The sequence below is a fragment of the Dasypus novemcinctus genome, chromosome 5, assembly GCF_030445035.2.
Source record: "Dasypus novemcinctus isolate mDasNov1 chromosome 5, mDasNov1.1.hap2, whole genome shotgun sequence".
In the NCBI taxonomy this organism is placed as follows: domain Eukaryota; kingdom Metazoa; phylum Chordata; class Mammalia; order Cingulata; family Dasypodidae; genus Dasypus; species Dasypus novemcinctus.
Genome location: NC_080677.1, coordinates 157,287,104 through 157,309,004, shown reverse-complemented (window position 1 = coordinate 157,309,004; position 21,901 = coordinate 157,287,104). Strand labels below are relative to the sequence as shown.

The 21,901-nt window shown below is 41.5% G+C and overlaps 1 protein-coding gene across 1 annotated transcript in view; it reads right to left on the bottom strand.

Annotated features, from left to right (window-relative positions):
• Positions 1 to 21,901, bottom strand: part of ODAD2 (outer dynein arm docking complex subunit 2) — a 171,055-nt gene that overhangs the window by 90,257 nt on the left and 58,897 nt on the right. Inside the window, exons 14-17 of the mRNA XM_058297773.2 lie at positions 20,603 to 20,845; positions 20,203 to 20,313; positions 18,639 to 18,793; positions 16,733 to 16,975 (exon numbers count right to left, since the gene is read on the bottom strand). Of these exons, the coding sequence (XP_058153756.1) occupies positions 16,733 to 16,975; positions 18,639 to 18,793; positions 20,203 to 20,313; positions 20,603 to 20,845 (752 nt within the window). The remainder of the gene's footprint in view (positions 1 to 16,732; positions 16,976 to 18,638; positions 18,794 to 20,202; positions 20,314 to 20,602; positions 20,846 to 21,901) is intronic.

Here is a 21,901-nt window from a genome sequence, read left to right as displayed (position 1 = left end):
ATTTCTATTTCCAAATTCAGAATCTGTGGTAACTTAAGGGCCTGGGTTAAAACATTCTTTGCACTGCACTGCATTTGTTAAGAGATGTTTAACAAATTGCTAGTGCAAACAGTATTCTGGTAAATATTTAAACTGCATAGAACATAGTAAATATTCATAATCATTTAAGTACCTGTTTCATGAGCTTCCCTTTATACATGAAAACAATTTCCCTTAGGATGTGAATTTTATATTTAATCTTGAAAAGGATAAAATTGTGTTATTTTATTTAAGCTTGAAAAGGGTAAAAATGAATTCTTTTTACCATTCTATGATCCTGACCTTTTCCATAATTGAGATTTTTTTGGCCTAAATCTCCTAACATACTGTGGATGAAAGAATACTATCTTAGAGGTCAAGAGATCTGGCCTCTAATCTTAGTTATTTCATAAAATTCCTGGAGGAACTTGAATAGATGATTTTGATTTTCTGAATTTGAGTTGATCATATACATAAGCAAATGAGAAGGTTGACCAGATGATCTGCAAGGCTCCCTCTGATATTCTGTCTTTCAAGATCTGCACAAGATCAGCTAAGAGGAAATAACCTAAGACCAGAAAATTTAAGGTAACCAAAACAACCAAACATTGGCAATACAAATTGAAAAGAAACTGGACTGAACTCTCATGTTGGTGGCTAGTAATATTGAGAAAAAAACTACAAGTGACTTTAAACCATAAAACATGTAAATTCCCTAGTAGATATTGGCAAGACCTGCTTCCCCCAGAGTCTGGAGAATTCTGGAGCTGGCTGCCAGTCATCCTTGGGGCTCTGTGCCTTGTATTTCTGCCTCCCATCCCACGGCCGGGCCTCTCCTCTCTCTGCCCTTCCAGTTGCTGCTGATGTCTGGCTTTTCCCTGTAATCTTCTCTGTCTACTGGCTTCTGGTTCCTTCTCTTTATAAGGCTTCTGGAAATGTGGAGCAAGACCCACATTGGCCTTGCCACATCTCAACTAAAAATAGCATCTTCAAAAAGTCCTATATTTACAATGGTTTCACACCCACAGGAATGTGGACCTAGATTAAGAACATGTCTCCTGAGAGGGCACATAATTAAATCTCCCACGTCTGCTTGGCAAAATTGTGTTTTGCTGTCAGATGGGAGGCAGAGCTTGTAAGTGATGAATATTTAACTGAGATTTCCAAGCTAAGAGTGGTATGGTTTCTCCTTGCTGCTTAGGGTAAAATGAAAGGGATAAGACTGAGCTCTTAAGGACAATGGAACCAGCAATTAATTATCTGGAAAATTCTCAGCCTATCCAGATAGTATATTCTGAGACTAGGGCCAGCAGCAGCTCTACTAGGACCCTCCCTGAGCTTCCAGGAGGTAAATTCCCAGAGAATGGGACTCCGGGAGAGGTTTGGCTGAACCACCCTTTGCTAAGGAGATTAGGCATATGACTCATGGATCCAGCAGCCATCTCAAAGGAAGTCTGGTTTGGAAATGCAGTTACCTAGTGTTTCAGTTTGCTAAAAGCTGCTGAAAGCCATACACCAGAAATGGGTTGGCTTTTACAGTGGGGGGTTACTGGCTTGTAAGCTTACAGTTCCAAGGCTGAGATAAGTGTCCAAGTCAAGGCATCATCAGACAGCACTCTCTCCCCACAGATCCGCTGAGGGTGATCCTGGACTTCTCTGGCATGTGGGAAGGCACATGGGGCATCTACAGGTCTCTGCCTTCTCCTCTGGGTGCTACTGCTTTCAGCTTCCAGCTGCTCCGTTTGTGGCTTACTCTCTCAGCTTCTGTGGGTTCCTCTCTGAGCTCCTGTGTTTCTCTCTGTATTCATCCCATTTATAAAGGACACTAGTAAGAGGATTAAGACCCTGGGCTATGGAAATAATCTAATCAAAAGGAATGTCCCACCCACGATAAGTTTATCACAGGAATGAATTAGCTCTAAGGACATGCATGATCTTTTCTGGGGTCCACGAAAGCCTCAAACTATACTACACCTAGGAAGGCGCTGTAGAAAATTCTTTTGTCTGATGCTTTGGATCCTCGTGAATGACACACAAAAACAACAAGGCTTCTGAGAATTCTGTATGAGCAGAAGCACTGCCAGCCTAGACTGAAAGGATGAAATGAAGGAAAAATGATTTCAAGGGCAGAACCATGGAAGTTGAGGTCTCCTCAGGCCAAGAGAGAGGCCCACCCATGTGTGTGGAAAGGGCAGGTCCATCTCAGCATTTGGAGGGGGCAGGACTTCTGTGCTTATGTTTGGAAAAGTGACACTGCCTCCCCAATGCTCAGAAAGGGTGCAGCCTAGGCCCCAAGTTTCTAGGACAGCCTGGCTGACACCCCAACGTGTGGAGTGAATTAGACCTACGCCACTTTCCTCATACATGCTTGGAAAGTGTGGGGCTGCCACTCTGGCCAGCTTGGAGGACAAAGCATCAATTGAAAGGTGACTCTCTGACCTTGAAATCTAACAGTGTTTGCACTGTTGGGTTTTGAACTTGATGGGGCCCTATGCTGCACTGTTTTCCTTTCAAATGGTCCCCTCTGGAATGGGAATGTCTATCCTATGTCTGTCCCACCATTGTATTTTAGAAGCAAAAACATTTCCCCAGGCTGAGAGGAATTTTGCCTCAAGACAGACCATACCCATAAGTGATTTTGAAGAGACTTTTTACTTAGAGTTGTTACTGAAATAACTGAAGGCCACTGAGATAGTGGAATGGTGAATGTCCTTTACGTGTGAGAAGAACATGTCTTTTTGGAGTCCAGAGGGCAGACGGTGGTAGACTAAATTAGGTGCTACTCAAAGGACATGATCTTAATCTGCACCTCCGTGGGCAGGTAACCATTTATAAAGGATCTTTGAAGATGTGGTTATTAGTGAAGGTGTGGCCAAGTGAGGCAGGGTGCTTCTTACTCCATATCACTAGAGGTCTTATAAAGAGAAGGACCCAGAAGCCAGTAGACTGGAAGGCGGCAGGGAGAACAAGAAGTCAGCCGAAACTGGAGGAGCAGAGAAACAAGTCAGGGCACCCCAAAGTTTGCCAGCAGCCAGCACCACAACACTACAGACACTATAGCAAGCCTTGCCAATACCCTGATTTTGGACTTCTAGCCTCAAAACCATGAGCCAATAAGTGCTTTTTTTTTTTAAATGCCAACCCATTATTGAGGGCGCACGGCGGACAGCGGGCGGAGTCAAGGGCAGACGCACAGCGGCGCGAAGAATGCTGCGGAGCCGGAGAGTGGTGGCAACGCGTCTGCTTCATTGAGGAAGACAAGCGTTTATATAGGCTAGGGCGCTGGCGGTAGCAAGGCTAAGCCAAATAAGGCAAGGTATGTGAGGGGAGGCCGCTAATTGGCTGGGGGACGGTTGGGGGTGAGGTACGAGGGTAAGGGGCGACGTGTGGGGTGCGGATTGGCTTAAGCCGAAGGCGACCTCCGATTGGTTGTTGGAGGCTGTTGCTAGGTAAAGGGGCAGAGGTGAGGTTATCATTCTGGCGGGGGGGTATATGGGGGCTGGGGCAGAAGATAAGGGGAAGTTGTGGGTTGGGTTCTGGTGAGGCGCGGGAGAGGCAGGCCGATTGCCCTAGGGCGGCCCCTATGGAGACCGGATGCTGGCTGGAGATAGAGGAGGCAGCCTTTGCGGGCAGGAGTAGCAGGGGGCGACAATCTACCCGCGCCAAGCACTCACCCAGCAGGAGCCGAGGCCTCATCTCAACGTGCTGGGCCTGCCCAACGATGGTAGCATGCTTGTTACCTCACATTATGTTGTATTTGTCATAGCAGCCTGGCACACTATGGCAGTGGGGTGGAGAGTGGAATAATAATATTATATATTATGAAAAAGTAGAAATAGCACACCTGAAAATGGGAGAAGGAAGGAGGAAGAGGAAAAGTAGAAAAGCCCATTGATTTTGTTCTGCAAGTACTAATTAGAATTAAAAATATCAATAAATCCTAAGAAACGGAATAGTGAAGGATTAAATATGAAAAAGGAGGGTGGAGGACATTAGAAAAAATATAGGTAAAAGGTAATTACTAGAACAAAAATGTCAAAAGCTAAATAAGTAAAAAGTACCTTCCTCCTGGAATTAAAAAAAAAATCTATTAAACACTTTGTGCCAAAGAGTAAATATATACAAGTGAATGAAGCAACTTCTAAATAACCATGAAAACACTAAATATTCAAATCTATATTTAAAACAATGTCAACGGAAAGACAGCACTACTTGCTTTCATTAGCAAAAAAAAAAAAAAAAAAACACAAAAAACAAAAAAACCAAAAGAATAAAAATAATTTCCCAGCTTAAAACATAAGGAACAAAGTAAAAAAGAAAATAACAAGAAAGGAATAAAGGTAAAAGCAGAAATTACTGAGGCAGAGAACAAAAGAATAGTAGACCCAATTAATAAAGTTCTGGTTTACTGGGGGGAAAAATTGAAATAGAGAATTTACTAGTTAATTTGATCAAGAAAAAAGGACAAAGCTCACATATACAAAAATAACCAGTGTAACACAAAATTTTTAAATCTCAAGACAGTCTGACTGACTATTGTACAAATAAATTTGATGACATAAATGAATTGGAAATACAAATTGCCAGAACTGATCCCATTAGAGTTAGAAAGCATAAATAAACCAGTTTCCTTAGAAGAAACAGAGTAAGCTATTGAAGAACTAATAAGTCCCATGTGATTGCAAAGGAGACTTCTATCAAACCTTCTAAACCCTTAATATCCCATTGCTTTATAAATTGTTCCAGAGAACTGAAAGTGAAGGAAAGCTTTGTAATGCCTTTTGTGAGCATGTATAACACTGATACTTAGATTTGACAGAGAGTAAAAATTGTACATACAATTGTAACTCATAAATATCAGTATAATAATGCTAAATAAAATATTAGAAAATAGAATCCAAAACCACTTTAAGAAAATAATACTTCATGACCAAGTGTGACTCATTCCAGGAATGCAAGGTTTGTTCCAGGTAAGGAAATTAATACCTTGTATTAATACCATATTAATAGATATAAGGGGGAAATTCTATTATCTTCACAAATGCTCAAAAAGCCTTTGACAAAACTCAATACATATCTCTGATTAAAACACTCAAGAAAATAGAAATTGATACATTTTTATCATGATAAAAAATATATACTTTAGTCCTAATGCCATAACTATTTAATGAGGAAATGTTGGAGGCATTTCCACTAAAAATCAGTAACAAGGCGAAGAGGCCTTTATCTTTACTGTCTTACGTTGTACTGGAGGCACGCAACTAGACAAGAAAAACCAATTCAAAGCCCAGGAATTTGTAAAGAAGAAGTAAAACTTTTTCTGGAAAGCTGGGTTTGCAACTAATCAGTGCAAAGAAAAGAAGGAAAGCAGGCAAACACAATATGTAAATGAATGAGTGTGACTGTGTTCCAACACATCTTTATTTACAAAAAGAAAGGCTGCACATCCCTTAGCATTCCTTCCTCTAATAATGATTGAAGTGGTGAACACACAACTTTGTGATTAAGCCAAATACCATTGATTGCACACTTTGGTGGGATTATATGCTTTATTTATATGTGTCATGAAATTGATTTGTTTAAAAAAAAAGTCAAAATTATAGACTCAAAAAAAAAGACTCAGCATGGCATGGAGGCTACTTTGTATTTGATCTCTGATTAGGAGGCCATGACATTGAGTCAGAAAGATGCTATGCTAGGTGTTTGTATTTCTTTACATATTACGATTTATTGAACCTTGAAGTAAATATTTTATGCAACTGTTAATAACCACAGAAGAATTGCAATTTATGCTTTTATGTTAACAAAAAATTAATGTTTGTAGAAAAAGATATAAAGTGATGCTTAAAACATGAAAAATTCTTCAAACCACTCATAATTAGAAGAAAATAGAAACAACACTGAACAAGGCAAGACAACACATTCTTTTGGGATGCAGTGAAGAAACAGGTGCTCTCATATTTCGCTGGTAGAAATGCAAAATAGCACAATGCTTTGGGGATGGAATTAACAAAACCTAACAAAAGTAGGTATGCAGTTAATTTTTGATTCAATAGCCCCACATCTGATGATTTACTTCCAACAATACAGAAACACATAGCAAAAGTTATTCACTGAAGCATCATTTGTAATGGCAAAATGTTAGAACCAATCTAAGTGCTCATATACAGGAGAGTTATTGAATAAACCATGGTCTCTCCATGCAATGGAGTACTATGCAGCAGTTAAAAAAAAGAAGAAGAAATTATTAGGGATTGATTTCCAGGATATACAGTTAAGTGAAAAAAGCAAAATGCAAAAAAGCCCGCAACATGCAACCCTTCATGTAAGAAAGGCATATACAAAAATATACATCAACCTCTTCATCTAGTCATGAAATACAGGGAGAATTAATCAGCAACAATTGAGATTTGTTACCCACAGGAGAGGAGGGGCCTAGGGTGGGAAGTCTAGGAAGGTGGGGAGGGAGCAGTAAGGAAAGAGGAGAGTAGGAGAGTCAAGGTTCTCTTCGAATATGCTTTTGTTTGTTTTTGTATAGCTCTGGCTCACTGAATTATGCCAATGTTTCACATATCCAATTTATAAAGAAAAAATGAAAATCAACAACCAGGATTTGGGGAACCCAAAATGAAATACAAGCAGTAACAAAGGAACCTAAGTGTATTACAAATGAATAAGAGCAGGAAAGAAAATAACCAAGTAGCCTGGAAAAAACAAAAACAAAAACAAAACAGTACTGTGACCGTATACTCTTAAAGGCTAAAGACAAAAGGAACTATACAAAAATATTCTACTCCAGTTAGAAAATGTGTTTTCCAGGAGAAGATGGGCAGCCAATTGTGAAACTGCTTTAGGTACATGCTAGGACTGAACAAATAGGTAAGCATATTGTAGATAATGAGAGTCAGGCACCTGACTCTCAGTTCAGGCACCTCAAGAGGGCATACTGGTCAACCTGAAGGAGCGCCTAATGGCCAAATACGGGACAAGCTGAGCAACAAAATAATGATAGTAGTGGGTTATAACAAAGAGAAAAAAAAAAAAATCCACAAAGTCCTATGGATATAAATAAATAAATGGGGTAGAATGAAGAGATTGTTCTTAAACTACACTTCCAATGAATAAATGTGGAATTACAGAAGTATAAAATCTCTATCAAGCAAAAACGACAATAATAGTTGTTGCAGGATGGAAGCATTTACGGATGCTGCCCTGTGTGGGCAAAGGAGGATGATAAACAGGATATTTGCATAGTCTCAACGTATTTCTCCTCAAGGTGCTTATGAGTTACAAAAGGGAAAAGCAGTGGTACCTGTGCAGTAGAGAAGCCTGGCAGGCGCAGCCTTAACCAAGGTGACCCACACCTGTGATGGGGTCCCCCCGCCCCCCGAAACGAGGCAATGAGGCAGGCACAACAAACTTCTGTGGGATTCTGGTCCAAAATACCTAACCTCAGTCCAATTATGAGAAAACAGCAGTCAAAGGCAACTTGAGGGAACCTCTACTAAGTAACTGGCAGGTACTCTTTCGAAGTGTCAAGGTCATGAAAAGCAAAGGCAGACTGAGACACTGTCTGAGATTTGAGGAGACTAAGGAAACATGACACTAAAAGTACATTTGTGGAAAGGAAAAATACTGTATGATTGCCCTATTATGAACTAAACGTATTATTTGAAATATAAATATACTATGTGAAATATGAATATGGGTAGAATTACATATGTAAGATCATTTCTCCTTGAAGATGAATGAATTTAAGTTAGTACAAAATGTTATAATAATACTAGACAAAAAACATGACACTTAGTGAAGGAGATCAGACACAGAGTACTACATTTTGTATGATTCCATTTACATAAAATGTAAATATAAGTCAATTTATAAAGATGAAAGGAGATTAGTGCTTATGTAGGTCTGCGGAAGGAATGCTAAGGGGTGTGCAATCTTTCTTTTTGGAGTAATGAAATTGTTCTAAAATTTTTAAGTTGAAGAATGAACAATATTGTGATTATACTAAAAGCCATTGATTACACATTTTAGATAAAATAGACAGAAACAGCAACTCTGTACAGAGGGGAAAGCATAGAGAGATTGAGAGGTACGGAGTTTCTCATTTGTCTGTTTTATTATTATGAAATAATAAAAATGCTTTAATAATGATTGAAGTGATGAACATACAACTATGTGATTATCCCAAACCATTGATTTGTACACCTTGGATGATTTGTATGCTTTATTATTATGAAGTCATTGATACATGATTCCCCATGTATCAATGAAATTGATTTTTATAAAAGTGCATTTGTGGGACAAATGGTAAAATTCAAATGAAGTCTATAAACTAGTTACTGGTATTGTAGTTAACCTCCTGGTTTCTATAATCATACCACGGTTATGTAGGATTTTAATATTGAGGGAAGCTGGGTGAAGGGTAGACGGGAACGCCTTGTACTGTTTTTAAAACTTTTCTGTAAGTCTGATGTTATTTCAAAATACAAGGTAGAAAGAAATTTAAAAAGAGAAAGTAAATATCTTGAGGTGCAGAAAATAAATTACAGATATTTCTGTTTTCAGGTTCAATGTTTTTTAGTTGTTTGAAAATTTATAGTATTTTTATTAGAAAAATTTGGCCTCTAACACATGAGCGTTAACTGTCATGTTGCAATGTAGGTGTGACTTTATATTTGAAGGACAAATTACCTCCAGATGATTTCTATACAAATCAAACTGGCATTCAAGTTGACAAGAAAGGAAAGTCCAACATGAATGAATCTACTTTTTCATGAACTTAATAACTCGGATACATGTTCCATTTCAGACCCAACGAGGGGCATGATTAATATGAAATAATTTATATTGTATTTTTAAAAGCAGAGTGTGGAGTACTGGGAAGACTCCATAGTAGAGTTTTGTGGAATCATTGGTTTCATAAAAATCACTTTTGATTCAGTAGCTAAACTCTTATTAAGATGACATTTCTCATTCTTACTAAAAAAACGTAGAAGGAAAGAGATTTACTTATGCATTCTTTTGTACCGAGTTTATAAAACTGTACTAAGAATATACATGTGTTGATTCTGACATGTAATCTAAGGTTTAGCCACAGCCAAATCATTAAATCCTAAAACTGCTAGTCATTAAAATAAATGCCTAACCCATGAGTTATACACGAATTACAGAGGGGAGAGGTATTCAGTTGTCATTTCCTTACCATCAAACTTAAGGCTCAAAGACACAATAAATCCTACAAGTCTAGCAATAACAGTCATGTCTGAAATATGATGCCGAAAGTAATGTTGTTTGGATTCTTACCAAACTCAAAATACTGTTTTCTGAAACTGCCTTTGTGTGTTTATAAAAACTCTTGTGGGAAAACAGTATTCACAGGTATAAAAGGATCCATTAGCCTCCTGGCTGCACAACAGACAGTTGAGCCCTTCTCTTGTGAGGCCTGGCTATGATTTTTAACCCTTTTGACCTTTCTCTAATTCTTCTGCTTTGTTTTGTTTTTTTCCAATAACTCACACTGCTAATTTCCCTCACAATTCTCAGGTTGATCCTTCCCAGTTTCTTTATAGGTGGCTGTTCTTTTGTTCATTCATTCTCTAAGAGACTGGGGTTCAACCGAATTCTGGTTCTGTCATCCTCTTTCCACTCTGTTTTCTCTTCCTCATTGCTTCTCATAAATATACATGATTTATGAAATACTCATAATGCAATACACCCAGTCCACATCTGTATCCAAAGCTTCAGATGTGACTATCCAATTGGCCACTCACCGTTGTCACTTGGAAGTTCTACAGGAACCTCAATGTCTACACAACCCCAACAACACACCATTCATTCAATATACAAAAAAAGTTTTTTTGGGTGCCAAGTATGACCCTGGTACTGGGTTATATAGTGAATATATAGTGATGAATGAAGTGATTTTGACTCTTCCCTTGTGAAGTCCTGTCTTTATGTCTGGACAAGATTTATTAAAGTAATGTTCCCCAAAAAAATAAACAGAAAATTAAGGGACAACGTTGCTCATCTACAGATGAATACAGGTAGTGCAAAGTCTGACTTCAATTTTCTTTTTAAGTTTTATCTTTTAAAAATTGTTACTAGTTGAAGCTATATCTACATCAATAATACTAGTCAATATCTTGCTAGCACTTACTTTGTATCAAGTACTTTATGTATATTAATTCATTTAATCTTTATAACAACCCAATGAGATAGGTATCATTACTATCCCCATTTTATGTATGTGGGAACCAAGGCACCAAGTAATCTAAGTAATTTCAAGATTTTGGTTTTATAAAATTTTGGTTTTATAAAGATATGTATTTACCATGCAGATTGTACAGAAAAAATACAAAGTAAAAAATGATCATAAATCCAACCATCCAGAAATAACAATCATTAACACATAATGGATGCTTTTTTATGCCTATCTCTAGAAAGAGATGGATGAAAAGGAAAGACAGATAAATGGATGGATGGATTAAATACATATAGATATAGGGATTGATAAAAATGTTTTAGACAGTATCTATTTACTTATTTACATAAAAGATGATCAAATTTGCACACTTATCCACTCTCCACCAACTTTGTTTTTATTTTTGCTAGTTGTATTATTTCATCATCATTATCAACATTTTAGAAATTTGGATAATTCCCGCAATGACAATTCCTCATTGTTTCGTCTTAGTTTGATATTTATATGGACTCAACTCTCTCCCCTGGTACCTATTTATGGTTTTGCTGTTTTGAAATATTTTATTTTGAGCAATTCCATGATTGGCAGACTATTTTTTTAAAGATTTATTTATTTATTTCTCTTCCCTCCCCCCACCACCCCGGTTGTCTGTTCTCTGTGTCTATTTGCTGCGTCGTCTTTGTCTGCTTCTGTTGCTGTAAGCGGCATGGGAATCTGTGTTTCTTCTTGTTGCATCATCTTGCTGTGTCAGCTTTCCATGTGTGTGGGTTCGATTCTTGGGCAGGCTGCACTGTCTTTCATGCTGGCCGGCTCTCCTTACGGGGCGCACCCCTTGCACGTGGGGCTCCCCTATGCAGGGACACCCCTGCGTGGCAGGGCACTCCTTGCACGCATCAGCACTGCGCATGGGCCAGCTCCACATGGGTCAAGGAGGCCCGGGGTTTGAACGGTGGTAGACGGGGGTTGACCCATGTGGTAGATGGACGCCCTAACCGCTGGGCCAAGTCCGCCGCCCTGACTTTCTATCATTAAGACATTTTTTCTTTTCAAGAGAAGCTACTGTGGACTATATTCACTAATTTTTTGTATGTTTGAGAATGAGCTATTGCCTTTATATTTCAAGGACAACTTGGCAGGATGTGATATTCTTGGTCAATACTTTTCTCCCTCAGAATATTGTAATCGATATCTTTTGACATGAAAAGAGGCTGTGGAGAAGTTGGAAGCCAACATATCCTCATGGTTTGCTTCTTTTGGCTGGATATACTAATGATTTTTTTTCTTCAGTTTTGAAAGTCAAGTAACTTCATCAGCACACGTGCTACCAGTGGCTATTCTTTATCAGTATTACTAAGGTTCCAGTTGATCCTTTTGACACAGTCACGAGGAAGTTTTCTTCTGTCACGACTTTGAATAGGATAATGTTCCATTGGGTCCAACCTCTTCTTGAGAAATACCAAAGATGTTCATGTTAGGAGTTCCTTGGCTTCCATATGTATCCATTTCCCTCTCATTTTTATATTTTTCTTTTTCCTTTCATTTTGTTATTTCCTAGACACCATATTCCTGTATGTTTTCAGTTATGTTTATTATATTTCTTTGGCTTCTATCCAAGGCTTTTAGTTCTACTATTCTTCTATTTCTTTTCTGAGCTCTGACCACTACTTTTTAAATCTACTTAGGTTGTCTTAAACTTTTGTAAACCCTTCTAGGATTTCTTTTGGCTCTTTTATTAAGAGGTAGCATATTGCCTTAATAGTTTTTTGACTATTGGGAAATTATTTGTCTGAATTTATTTGTTTCCTTTCGTGAGGAAATGACCTCAAACACCGTCCCACAAAAATCAGTAATTCCCTTTGTCCTACGGTCATATCTCCACTCAGTTTGGAGCATTCAAGCAGTCAGTGTGGCTCACTCCAAAACTCTAAAAATTTATAGGCTCACGGTGCTGCGATCTGGCAAGCACTGTCTTTAGTGCCTTTTCTCTCCAAAGAGCCTCCAGCCGTCTCCCTGGGCTAGAAGGCTGCTGTAGAAAATAAAATGACATGTCCAGATGGCTTTTCCTTAGCTCCACTTCTCCTGATACTTTGTAATGCAAAACTAGGTCTCTAACGGGACATTCCCCACTCCTTTCAAGGTTCTTCACTCCCTTCCTCTCTTCTCTACGAAAAGAAAGAAAGAAAGAAAGAAAAACCTTGGCGAAGCCTCTCAAGAGCATGACACTCATTTGTGGGAAATCAGCTGTCAGCAGATTACACACAGGTCAGTAATTCACAGCATTGGCAGGGGTGTTTCACAATTTAAATTTTGGAGTTGTGGCCTTTTCTTTGCTTCAAGGAATATGACTTTTTTTTTCGACTTTTGCTTTTTTTTTGTAATTTTCATACCATTAACCAATAATCAGGCTCTCATAAAACTCTACACGTTAGTTTTCTGTAATTACTAAGAAGTGTTTATTTACTGCCATCTCATCAACTACTCTATTGTTTTAAAATGATCACACTTAACTTGCCTGCTCCCTAATTCAATTACAAGGTCCTTGAGGTCTATGGTTTACCATTGGAGTTTTTAATTTCCATTTTCTTGTCTCAAAACCTCAGTTCTTTAAATTCAGAATAAGTAAGAGTACAGCTGTTTTTTTCTGACTTTTCTTAAATGGAATTAGCTAAAAGGCCAATAAATATAATACTTTACATAACGTAATTAAGGAGAGTTTGAAGGTCCATTGTGAAAAGTTCTGTAATGATGATATTTAGATGGAATTTCTAGTGCCAGCTCGACAACCTGGTAATTACTTCTGTGGAAATAATTAAAGCTAAGATATAGGAGTGGGGGCTTTGTGAGATTAAACTCTCACATATATAATTAAAATCACATATTTACTAAGAAATTAACAGTCACCAGGAGATGAAAAGATGATTCGTGACACAGTCTAACAGCAATATAGAAAAATATATACTACTAACAAGGCAGGCGGTGATAAATTCTACATTTGAGATATTTTTTAAAAACCCTACAGGAGCACAAGGAAGACACAAATTCTCGAGGTGGAGATAAAACTTCAAAGAAAAGTGACACAGAAGGAAACGGAAGGATATGGAGGATTTCAAATGTTTGGTATCAGTGTTAGGTTAAATATAAGGTAACCATAAAATGTATCATCCCAACCAGGAATGCTTGGAGAGTGAAAAGGACCAGGACATCTGGAGCAGGGCAGAAGGTGTAAACTGGGACTGTACTGGGTAAATAGCATAAATGGCAGTGAGGGTCAAAGCCAACACAAACACGATGGCCCCAGGATACACACCACGGGCCCCAGGTCAGAGCCCATGGCTTCTCTGCCTGTCGGCTTCCAGAGGCTTCCGCGGACCCTGCCAGCTAACTGGTTTATCGCCCCTCTTCCCCCATGTTCATTATGCTCCTGTCACTCTAACTTTTCTCTCTCCCACGTGTAAATCTCACTCCTTTTGCATTTGCTTCTTCTGAGCGTCCTTCCCTCAGGCCGCCTTCTCCTCACATCTGGGGTCTTGGTACAAATTGTATCAGTAGCCTGTTCCCAGAGACCCCTTTCCTCATAGCCCAAGCTGAAGGCACCACCTCCCACCTGTTTCCAATCACTCCGTTTTACTCTCTTCACAGCATTAAAACATTACCTGAAATCATTTTATTTAAGAGTCTAGAGTCTTCCCTCCCACCCCCAACTCATACACACTAGAACGTAAACTCCAAGAAAAGAGGACTTGGTTCTGAGGACCCCTACCTCCAGCGGCTGACACAAAAGGTGCTCAATAAATATTTGTCAATGAATAAAGGAGTCAACAGAGCACAGTATCACGTGAAGCAGTGCGCATTTGCAGGAGAAAGATGAAGCTCGAAAGGCAGAAAGGGGCCAGAAGGCAAACGCTGTCAACGTCAGGCTAAGGAGCTTGGGTTGGTTGTTAAAGCACTGGGCAGTCGCCAGAGGTTCTTGGGGCCAAGGAAACCACCTGAGCAGATCTACAGTTTAGGACACTGAACGTCAACAACGTGAAGAAGGTGTTGAGAGGGAAGGAAGAGAAGGCAGGCAAGACCAAGTAGGACCGTCTTCAACAGTCCAGGTGAACGACAGAGCCTCGCCCGAGGGCACGGCAGGAGGACATGTGCTCAGGCAAAGGCCAGAGGGAGCCCGTGGCTGGGTAAACTTGGGGGGACAAAATGAACGAGGAGCCAAAGATCCAAAGAAATGCATCAAGTCCCTTCTGACGGATGCTTGATGGTTCTAATGGCTACTGTGCATGTTTCCAAAAAATAGTAAACATTAGAAAACTGTTATAAATCCAGCCAGTATTCGTCTTTTCAAAGGTATCAGGAGTGCAACCAGTATTCCTCAGTGCCTAAAAGCCCTGAGACGAGGCTTCCGTAACCAAATTCCGGGGGCGTTATGGAGGCTCGAGCCCTTGCATGCCAGACATTGCTTAGGGGAAGCTATGGGAACCCAGAATAGAATCAAATTACCAAAGTTCTCCTCCTCTCCTAGCACTGGGGCTTCCTGTGGAGGACTGGGGTCAATGACAGAATACAAATGATTGTCTTCCCATGACAGGCTGGGGCTGAAGGAGAAGGTACTCTCAGAAGGGACTGATGGAGGGTACAAACCTGCCCTAATGATCAAATGGTGAAACAGACAGGACCGCAGAGCGCGGCAGGGTTCCGTGTGCAGCCACCCAGTAGATGGCGTTCTGCCAACAGCGGCGTGGGAACAGGGCCCCCTAGAGTTGTACAGGGCACGTCTGTACACGGCAGCCCTGAGGACCTGGGGACACACGTTAGATGAGCTGAGGGAACTGGAATGAAGTGATATGATATACAGATATAAAGTGAACAACTCAAAAGAAAAATATGCAACCTATCAGAAATATGTCAACTTTCGCCTACCCTCTCATTTAATTGTGCTGCTTATTAACTGAAAATGATTACTTTTAAATGATTTCCTTTCACAGCCTAAAAAAACTTGTCCTGATCGGCACTGACTGAATCACTCAGCCCTTTAGCTCTTGCCTGAATGGCATCAGAGGAGTAAAGGAAGGAATATGGGCTGGGGAGCAGAGGAGCAAGACTGAACGGAATTTCCCCTCCAGGTTCGCCATCTCCTGGCGTGGAGGGTGATTGGCTTCCTCCAGAAGGCCTGCTGGGCAAAAGGCCTGAGAAGCTCAGTGCTGAGTTCAGGAAGGTGAAATTAGCCATCCAGGTCCCTCTATGGTCTCATCTGGCAACTCCACCTCTGAGGTAGGAAAGGGAGACAACTCAGTGGTGGAGGAGGACCAAGAGAAAATTTTCTTCAGATGGTGGCTAACTGCAGTGGAGAGGCACCCACCCAAGGCCTGGGGCCAGATATCAGATGATGGGAGGCCCACCCATCACCTGACCACCACACGCTTAGTGGACCCCTCCCCTGGACAGTTCCCCCTAAATTGTGGTTTTCAGTCCCTCTTTTCCATAAGACAGAACCAGTGAGGACACTGGAACTCACCTGGAGGAGGGAGGAATGGGGAGCCTGGCCTTGATCAAGCAGCACCCCTAGCCCCGGCGGGCACCATTCTACGAGTACGCCTGCACTCCCAGCTTAAATGTGTACTTTCGCTTTACAGTAAATTCTCTTGCTGTTATCTGACTTCTTGCAACTGTGCAAGAACCCTCCTACCCTAGGTTTAGATCTTAGAGAACTAAGACTTCCCAGGGCCCCACATCACCTCCTCCTGCCCCTTCCCCAGGCTGGCCTCCTCTGTTGCTCGCGCTCCCCCAATGCCCAGTTCCTCGACCACTCTACTTCCCTGCGCTTCTACCCTTCAAATTGTTTCTATTTTTTAAGGATACAATTAAGCCTCACTTCCTCTGGAAAACCATTATGACAACTTTAGCTCATAGACATTCCTCTCTTTCTGGACTTAACACACAGCTCATTTTGATACATAAACTTACTCTGGTTCTCGTACCACATTTAGGTCTTTTCTTCCCAATGAGACTCTAATTTGCTCAAGGATCAATGTCAAGCTTAAAAGTACTTTGTCCCTCACCCTCATCAGTACAAAGCTCTTTTTAGATGCTCAAAACATGTTTATTGAATTAAATTTAGTACCAAAAAGAAGGATACTCTGAGAATACTGTTTAGAGCTACCTAGGGCTCCATTTAGAGAGAGAGAGAGAGAGAGAGAGACAGAGACAGAGACAGAGAGACAGAGAGAGAGAGAGAAGGAGAATGAATTCTTCCCTGGGAGGCAAAGAAAAGTTTTGCTGATTGGGTATTTTAAGTCCTCCCAGTACATCCAGCTTCAGCCCTCCAGCTCATCCAAGGCAAGAACTTGGCTGTACAAGTCTTGGTTTAGTAACCTTATGTTACCTATATGAAATACATTCCATTTTTTCATTACTTGCACATACCAATTCTAAGTGACAGGTCTATGCTATGACCACCAAGTGCTTCCCATAACCCTCACTCAAAACCTCTCCATCTCTAGGGCAACTTACATCATACTTTCAGGCTCTACTGCACAAGCACCAACTGCTTTCGTGACATTCACAAGAAGAGCCTGGTTTATTCCAACGAGGAGGTTCACGAGAGGTTGGATGCCGCCACACCTTCGGACAAGGACACGGTTTTCATGTTCTTGGCAGCACTCTCCCAAAGCACCCACCACGTTCACAAGCACTTCCTCAGGCTGATCGGTCAAAAGCCCCACCAAGGTTTCAATGGCTTTGTATTCCCGAAACCTAAGTTCATCACAAGACAAAAAAGAAAGATACAGGGGAGAAGGATGGGGGAACAGTAGTATTTTTTTAGTATAAATTTATCTGATAATAACGTTAATAGAAATCATAATAATAGCAATGATTTCTAAATGCCAATTATGCTCATTAATTATAAATCACCAGTTTCAGATGGGATTGGAAGTTGAATCATGTTCTCCACAAAAGGCATATTCAGGTCCTAAAGCCGGTGATTAGCTAAGGTGTGCCCCAACTGCATGAACGAGGGTGGGCCTAAACCCACTATGGCTGCTGTCCTCGTAAGCAACGGGAACTAGGACCAATGGCCAACGTGGAGCCTGGAGTTCAGCTCACCAGCTTGTACGTGGTGAAGGCAGACTGCAGACCTGTGCCCTAACCATTGTGCAGCATAGTTTCCATGTCAGGTACTGTTTCTTTCATATCTGAGTGTGAGCATCTGTGAGTCCACTCAGCTAAGTTTTTCCCCATTGTACAGAGCCAACTTACATAAACAGCATTTTAAATGTTCAATGAAAATGACATATTCTCTTTCTCCATCTCTCTCTTTCTCCTCTCTCTCTATGTATGTATATAAAAAATAAACATATCATGACTTTATTGTACCTATTTAGGCTTAATAAGTCTCTCAAAATAAGTAGTAGCTTATGCTACTTGGGTAAAATAGTTTTCATCCTCAGCTTCAGGATTAACCATTAATATATTTCAGCATTTCTCTTGTCATGCAATTTTTCTCTGATGTATTCACTGTAAATATCCCACCAAGATGTATGGTACATAAAGGTAAATATTTGAGAATTACTAGTTTCTGCATAGGACATTTTTTTCCCTTTCTAATACATTTCAGCAGTACCTTCAAATACCATGATGCAGCTGAATTATTTTAAGTTTAATTAACAGAGTTAAATAACTTTGAATGAAGTTAAAAGCTCATTGGTTACAGTCACTTTTAAGTTTGTCAAGCCATTACTTAACTGCACATGCCTTATTAGTAAACCTATTTTGTGATAGGCAGCACATGTGAATTTCTCATTCAAGGGAATCAGCACATCAAGACAAGATGAGTTGCCTCAGAATTGAAAGTATGAGTTCTAAAATTAGAGAGAGAGAGAGAGAAATCTGAGGAGTAAAATAAACCAAATGGCCATGAAGTGTACAAAGAACCTTAAATAAAATTCCATGCAAGCGCATTTGAAAATTATTCTTTAAGAGTAATTTGCTAGCTGGAATTTAGCTGACTTGCTTTCTTTCTTTTGGAAAGGAAAAAGAACAGAACTACTTCCATCTCTAAAGATTCCGTAGGAAACCTATCCCCTTGCTTCGCTAGATCCAAGCAGGAAATACCAGTGACAGGTGTAATTTAAATGGCTGTGCCCCATCTGCAAAGCAGCCCACTTGCACAGAAACATTAAGTCAGCCAGCCCCTGAGTCCAAAGGAGGCACAGAACCTCACTGCCAGGCGGAGGCGCTGGGTGGGGTGTGCTTTTCATTCTAAGAGTCTCTTAGTTCTGCCAAATTAATCCAGAACATACATTTGTGAAACCTGCAAAAGTATCCTTCCAAGCAACTCTTTATTAAAATGGCATTAAACGACAAGGATGAATTGGGGTGGCCATGTTTTCATTAAGCACTGAACGCCGTCTCTTACTTGGTCACATTCTCTCTGCTGATGGAACATTTCCAGATGGCCCCTGTGACAGCGGCTAACCGTTCTTTATTGTCGGTGTTGTTGAGCAGAGTGGCCAATGGCTTGAGTCCCCCGTGCAGCCTAACCAGGTCCCGGGTCTCCTCGTCCTCAGCGCACTGCACAAAAAGTGAAGTCAGAGGCTGTCAGCGGTGGGGGCACAGCGCGCTTCCAGTGACTGCTAAAGGGGCTGCCGTTCTAGTAGTATCGATCTTCTTTTCAGAGAGTATCATTTTCTGAATGAGCCTCCAAGGAAAATATAATTCTCTCTACTGGCTGCTATCTGACAGGGTCTCTTCCCTTAGGCGGCTTTGGCAATGCACAGCACTTTCTAAATTCTTGGCAACTCTCCCAAGCCTTTCTGCAGTAGCCTGTGCTTCTATTGAGACGGATGCAGAGGTCAGTAAGAAACCAAGACTACTACATGCATGGAGGGAGTATGTCCCTGGGGACACAACACAGTGGAGAAGATGGATGATAATGGGGATTCAGGGACCCCCAAATCTACCAATCAACAGTCCCTAAGCCCAGAGCAGTGGTTACGGTAATAACACCTGGCATTTTATGCAAACACACATTTATCCATATGTTTGTGGCATTCTTTGAAATAAATATTGACGGTATAGGTTTTTCCAGCTGAGCATCCTTCACAGGTTATGGAGCCAGCAGATGGGTAACCTAAGGGCGATGTGGCTGTTACCCCCAGCACGCAGACACGTGCCACACATCACTGGGGGACCGGCTGGAACCGTGGGTGCTGTGATGCAACACACCCTCTAGGTGGCCTTTGATCTCGGTTCAGTCACAACTTTTAATAACAGCTTTTTCGAGTAATTAACCCAATAACTCTGACTGACCCTGAATGGTTACTCATGCGAGGTGGCTGTACCAGTCAAGGTGATCTTCTTCTGAAATGAGCCCCTTCTCTGACGCTACCTTTTCTGCTCGCTTTCTCACTTTGCTCATTTAGAAGTGCCTTGCTCTAGGGCATCTACCCTGGTTAGGTAGAAGAAGCTGCAGCGGCTGATCGCCAGCTATACAGTAAGCTTTCAGGGGCATTTCCCCCCTTTACCATTCTAATCCATCCTCTGGTGTGCTATGGAACTTACTATCCACAAAAAAATTCATGGAGATTAAAATAAGCAAATTAATAAAAAGATAAAACAGAAACACACATGCACATTCATCCATTCATCCAGTCTTGGTAGGAGATTAAGTTCCCAAGATCCTATGTTTAAATATGTCAAGCAATGCAGAGGCACCTGCTCTGTATTGAGCTGTTTTACACAAAGTTACTCATCCGGGCGGTGAAATAGTGTCTTCTGAAAGCGTGAGCCGTCAGGCCTGGGGAAACTTTTCTCTCTGCCACGCACAGGAACGCATTGCTGCAGGACAGTGTGTGAAAAGCCCCTGTGGGCTTGTCGACCAGGAGCGGCCTGAGTCCCATCGCCAGAGGACGACATGACATGTGGAAACACTGCTCTAGAATCTACGGAATGCGCCCCACCAGGCAAGGAGCACCCCGTACCTGGTAGATGGCCATGGCGCAGTGCTCCTGGAGCTGCTCGTTCTCACTGCTCAGGTTCTTCACGAGGTTTTCAATGATCCTTTCGGCTTTGATTGCGGCACGGTAGTTTGCCTAGGAATACACATGTACGTATTGATGTGTGCATAATTCATGATTACAGATGTCTACTTATTGTTATTAATAAGTAAGCTGAATAAACGTGGAGAAACAACGAAGTCCCATCATAAGGTCTATGTGGGTACTGATTTATTTAATGTTCGGAGTTTGAGCTTCTCTTTCCAGCAGAATACTGACTCCTTGGAAAAAAATTCTTCAGCCGTCTTAATAAACTCAAAACCAGGATTTAAACCCACGGAGGAGGAGGTAAAGGAAGGCAAAGGAGGCGGATCTGGCGGGGTACCTCTGAGGCGCATTCCTGCAGTGTCCCCACCACCGGGATGAGCATGTTCTGGTGGGAAGTCTTCAGCAGCCGAGCCAGCAGGGGGATGCCCCCGGCCAGCCGGATGGCTTCTTTGTTTGCGTAGCTTTTGCTACAGCTCCACAGGGCCAGGGCGCCACAGCGAGCCACTTCCACGTCTCTGGTCTCGTACAGAGATGGCTGGGCAGGTTCTGTTGAATTCTGTGCGCAGTCCAGTAGAGCAACCTACAGGAACAGATCAACCCCATGAACATGGAAAGTCTTAAAGTCAGGCAATGCAATGTCCGTCAAAAAGAAGAATATGTTAAAAAATTCAGCTTGGCTCAACAGATAGAGCGTCTGCCTACCACATGGGAGGTCCAGGACTCAAACCCAGGGCCTCCTGGCCCATGTGATGAGCTGGCCCATGTGCAGTGCTGATGTGCGCAAGGAGTGTCGTACCACGCAGGGGTGTCCCCCACATAGGGGAGCTGCACGCATGAGTGCGCCCCGTAAGGAGAGCCGCCCAGCGCGAAAAAAGTGCAGCCTGCCCAGGAATGGTGCCACACACAGAGAGCTGACACAACAAGATGACACACCAAAAAGAAACACAGATTCCCGGTGCCGCTGATAAGGATAGAGGTGGTCACAGAAGAACACACAGCGAATGGACACAACACAGAGAAGAGACAACTGGGGCAGGGGGCGGGGAAGAGGAGAGAAATAAAATAAAAAATAAATCTTAAAAAAAAACACAAAATCAATTGTTGTCCTACCCAGCAGCCAGTAAAAATAAAAGAGCAAACAAAGCCCTTCTAAACCCCATTCTCCAGATTGGGGGACTTTTCTCTTTCCTTCTGTATTAGTCAGCCAAAGGGGTGCTGATTCAAAGTACTGGAAATCTGCTGGCTTTTATAAAGGGTGTTTATTGGGTATAGAAGCTTACAGTTACCAGGCCCTAAAGAGTCTAACTCAAGGTTCCTTTCTCACCAAAGTCAGGTGCCAGGTGTTGAAGCAAGATGGTTGCCGATCTCTGTGGTCAGCCTTCCTCTCTCTCAGCTACGGCCTGGCATCAGGTTCGTTTCTCTCCATCATCTCTCCCTGGGGCTCCAGGATCAGAGTTCTCTCCTCCACCATGTCTATGGAGCTCTCTCTCTTCTTCTGTGTGTCTTCCTGAGTAAGTGTCCCTTTATATAGCCCACCAAGGGGACAGGGACTTAACCTGGGTTACACCCTTCTGACATGGTCAATCAAAGCCCCAATCTTAAGGTAACTTAATCAAAGACATCTCAGCTGACTCTA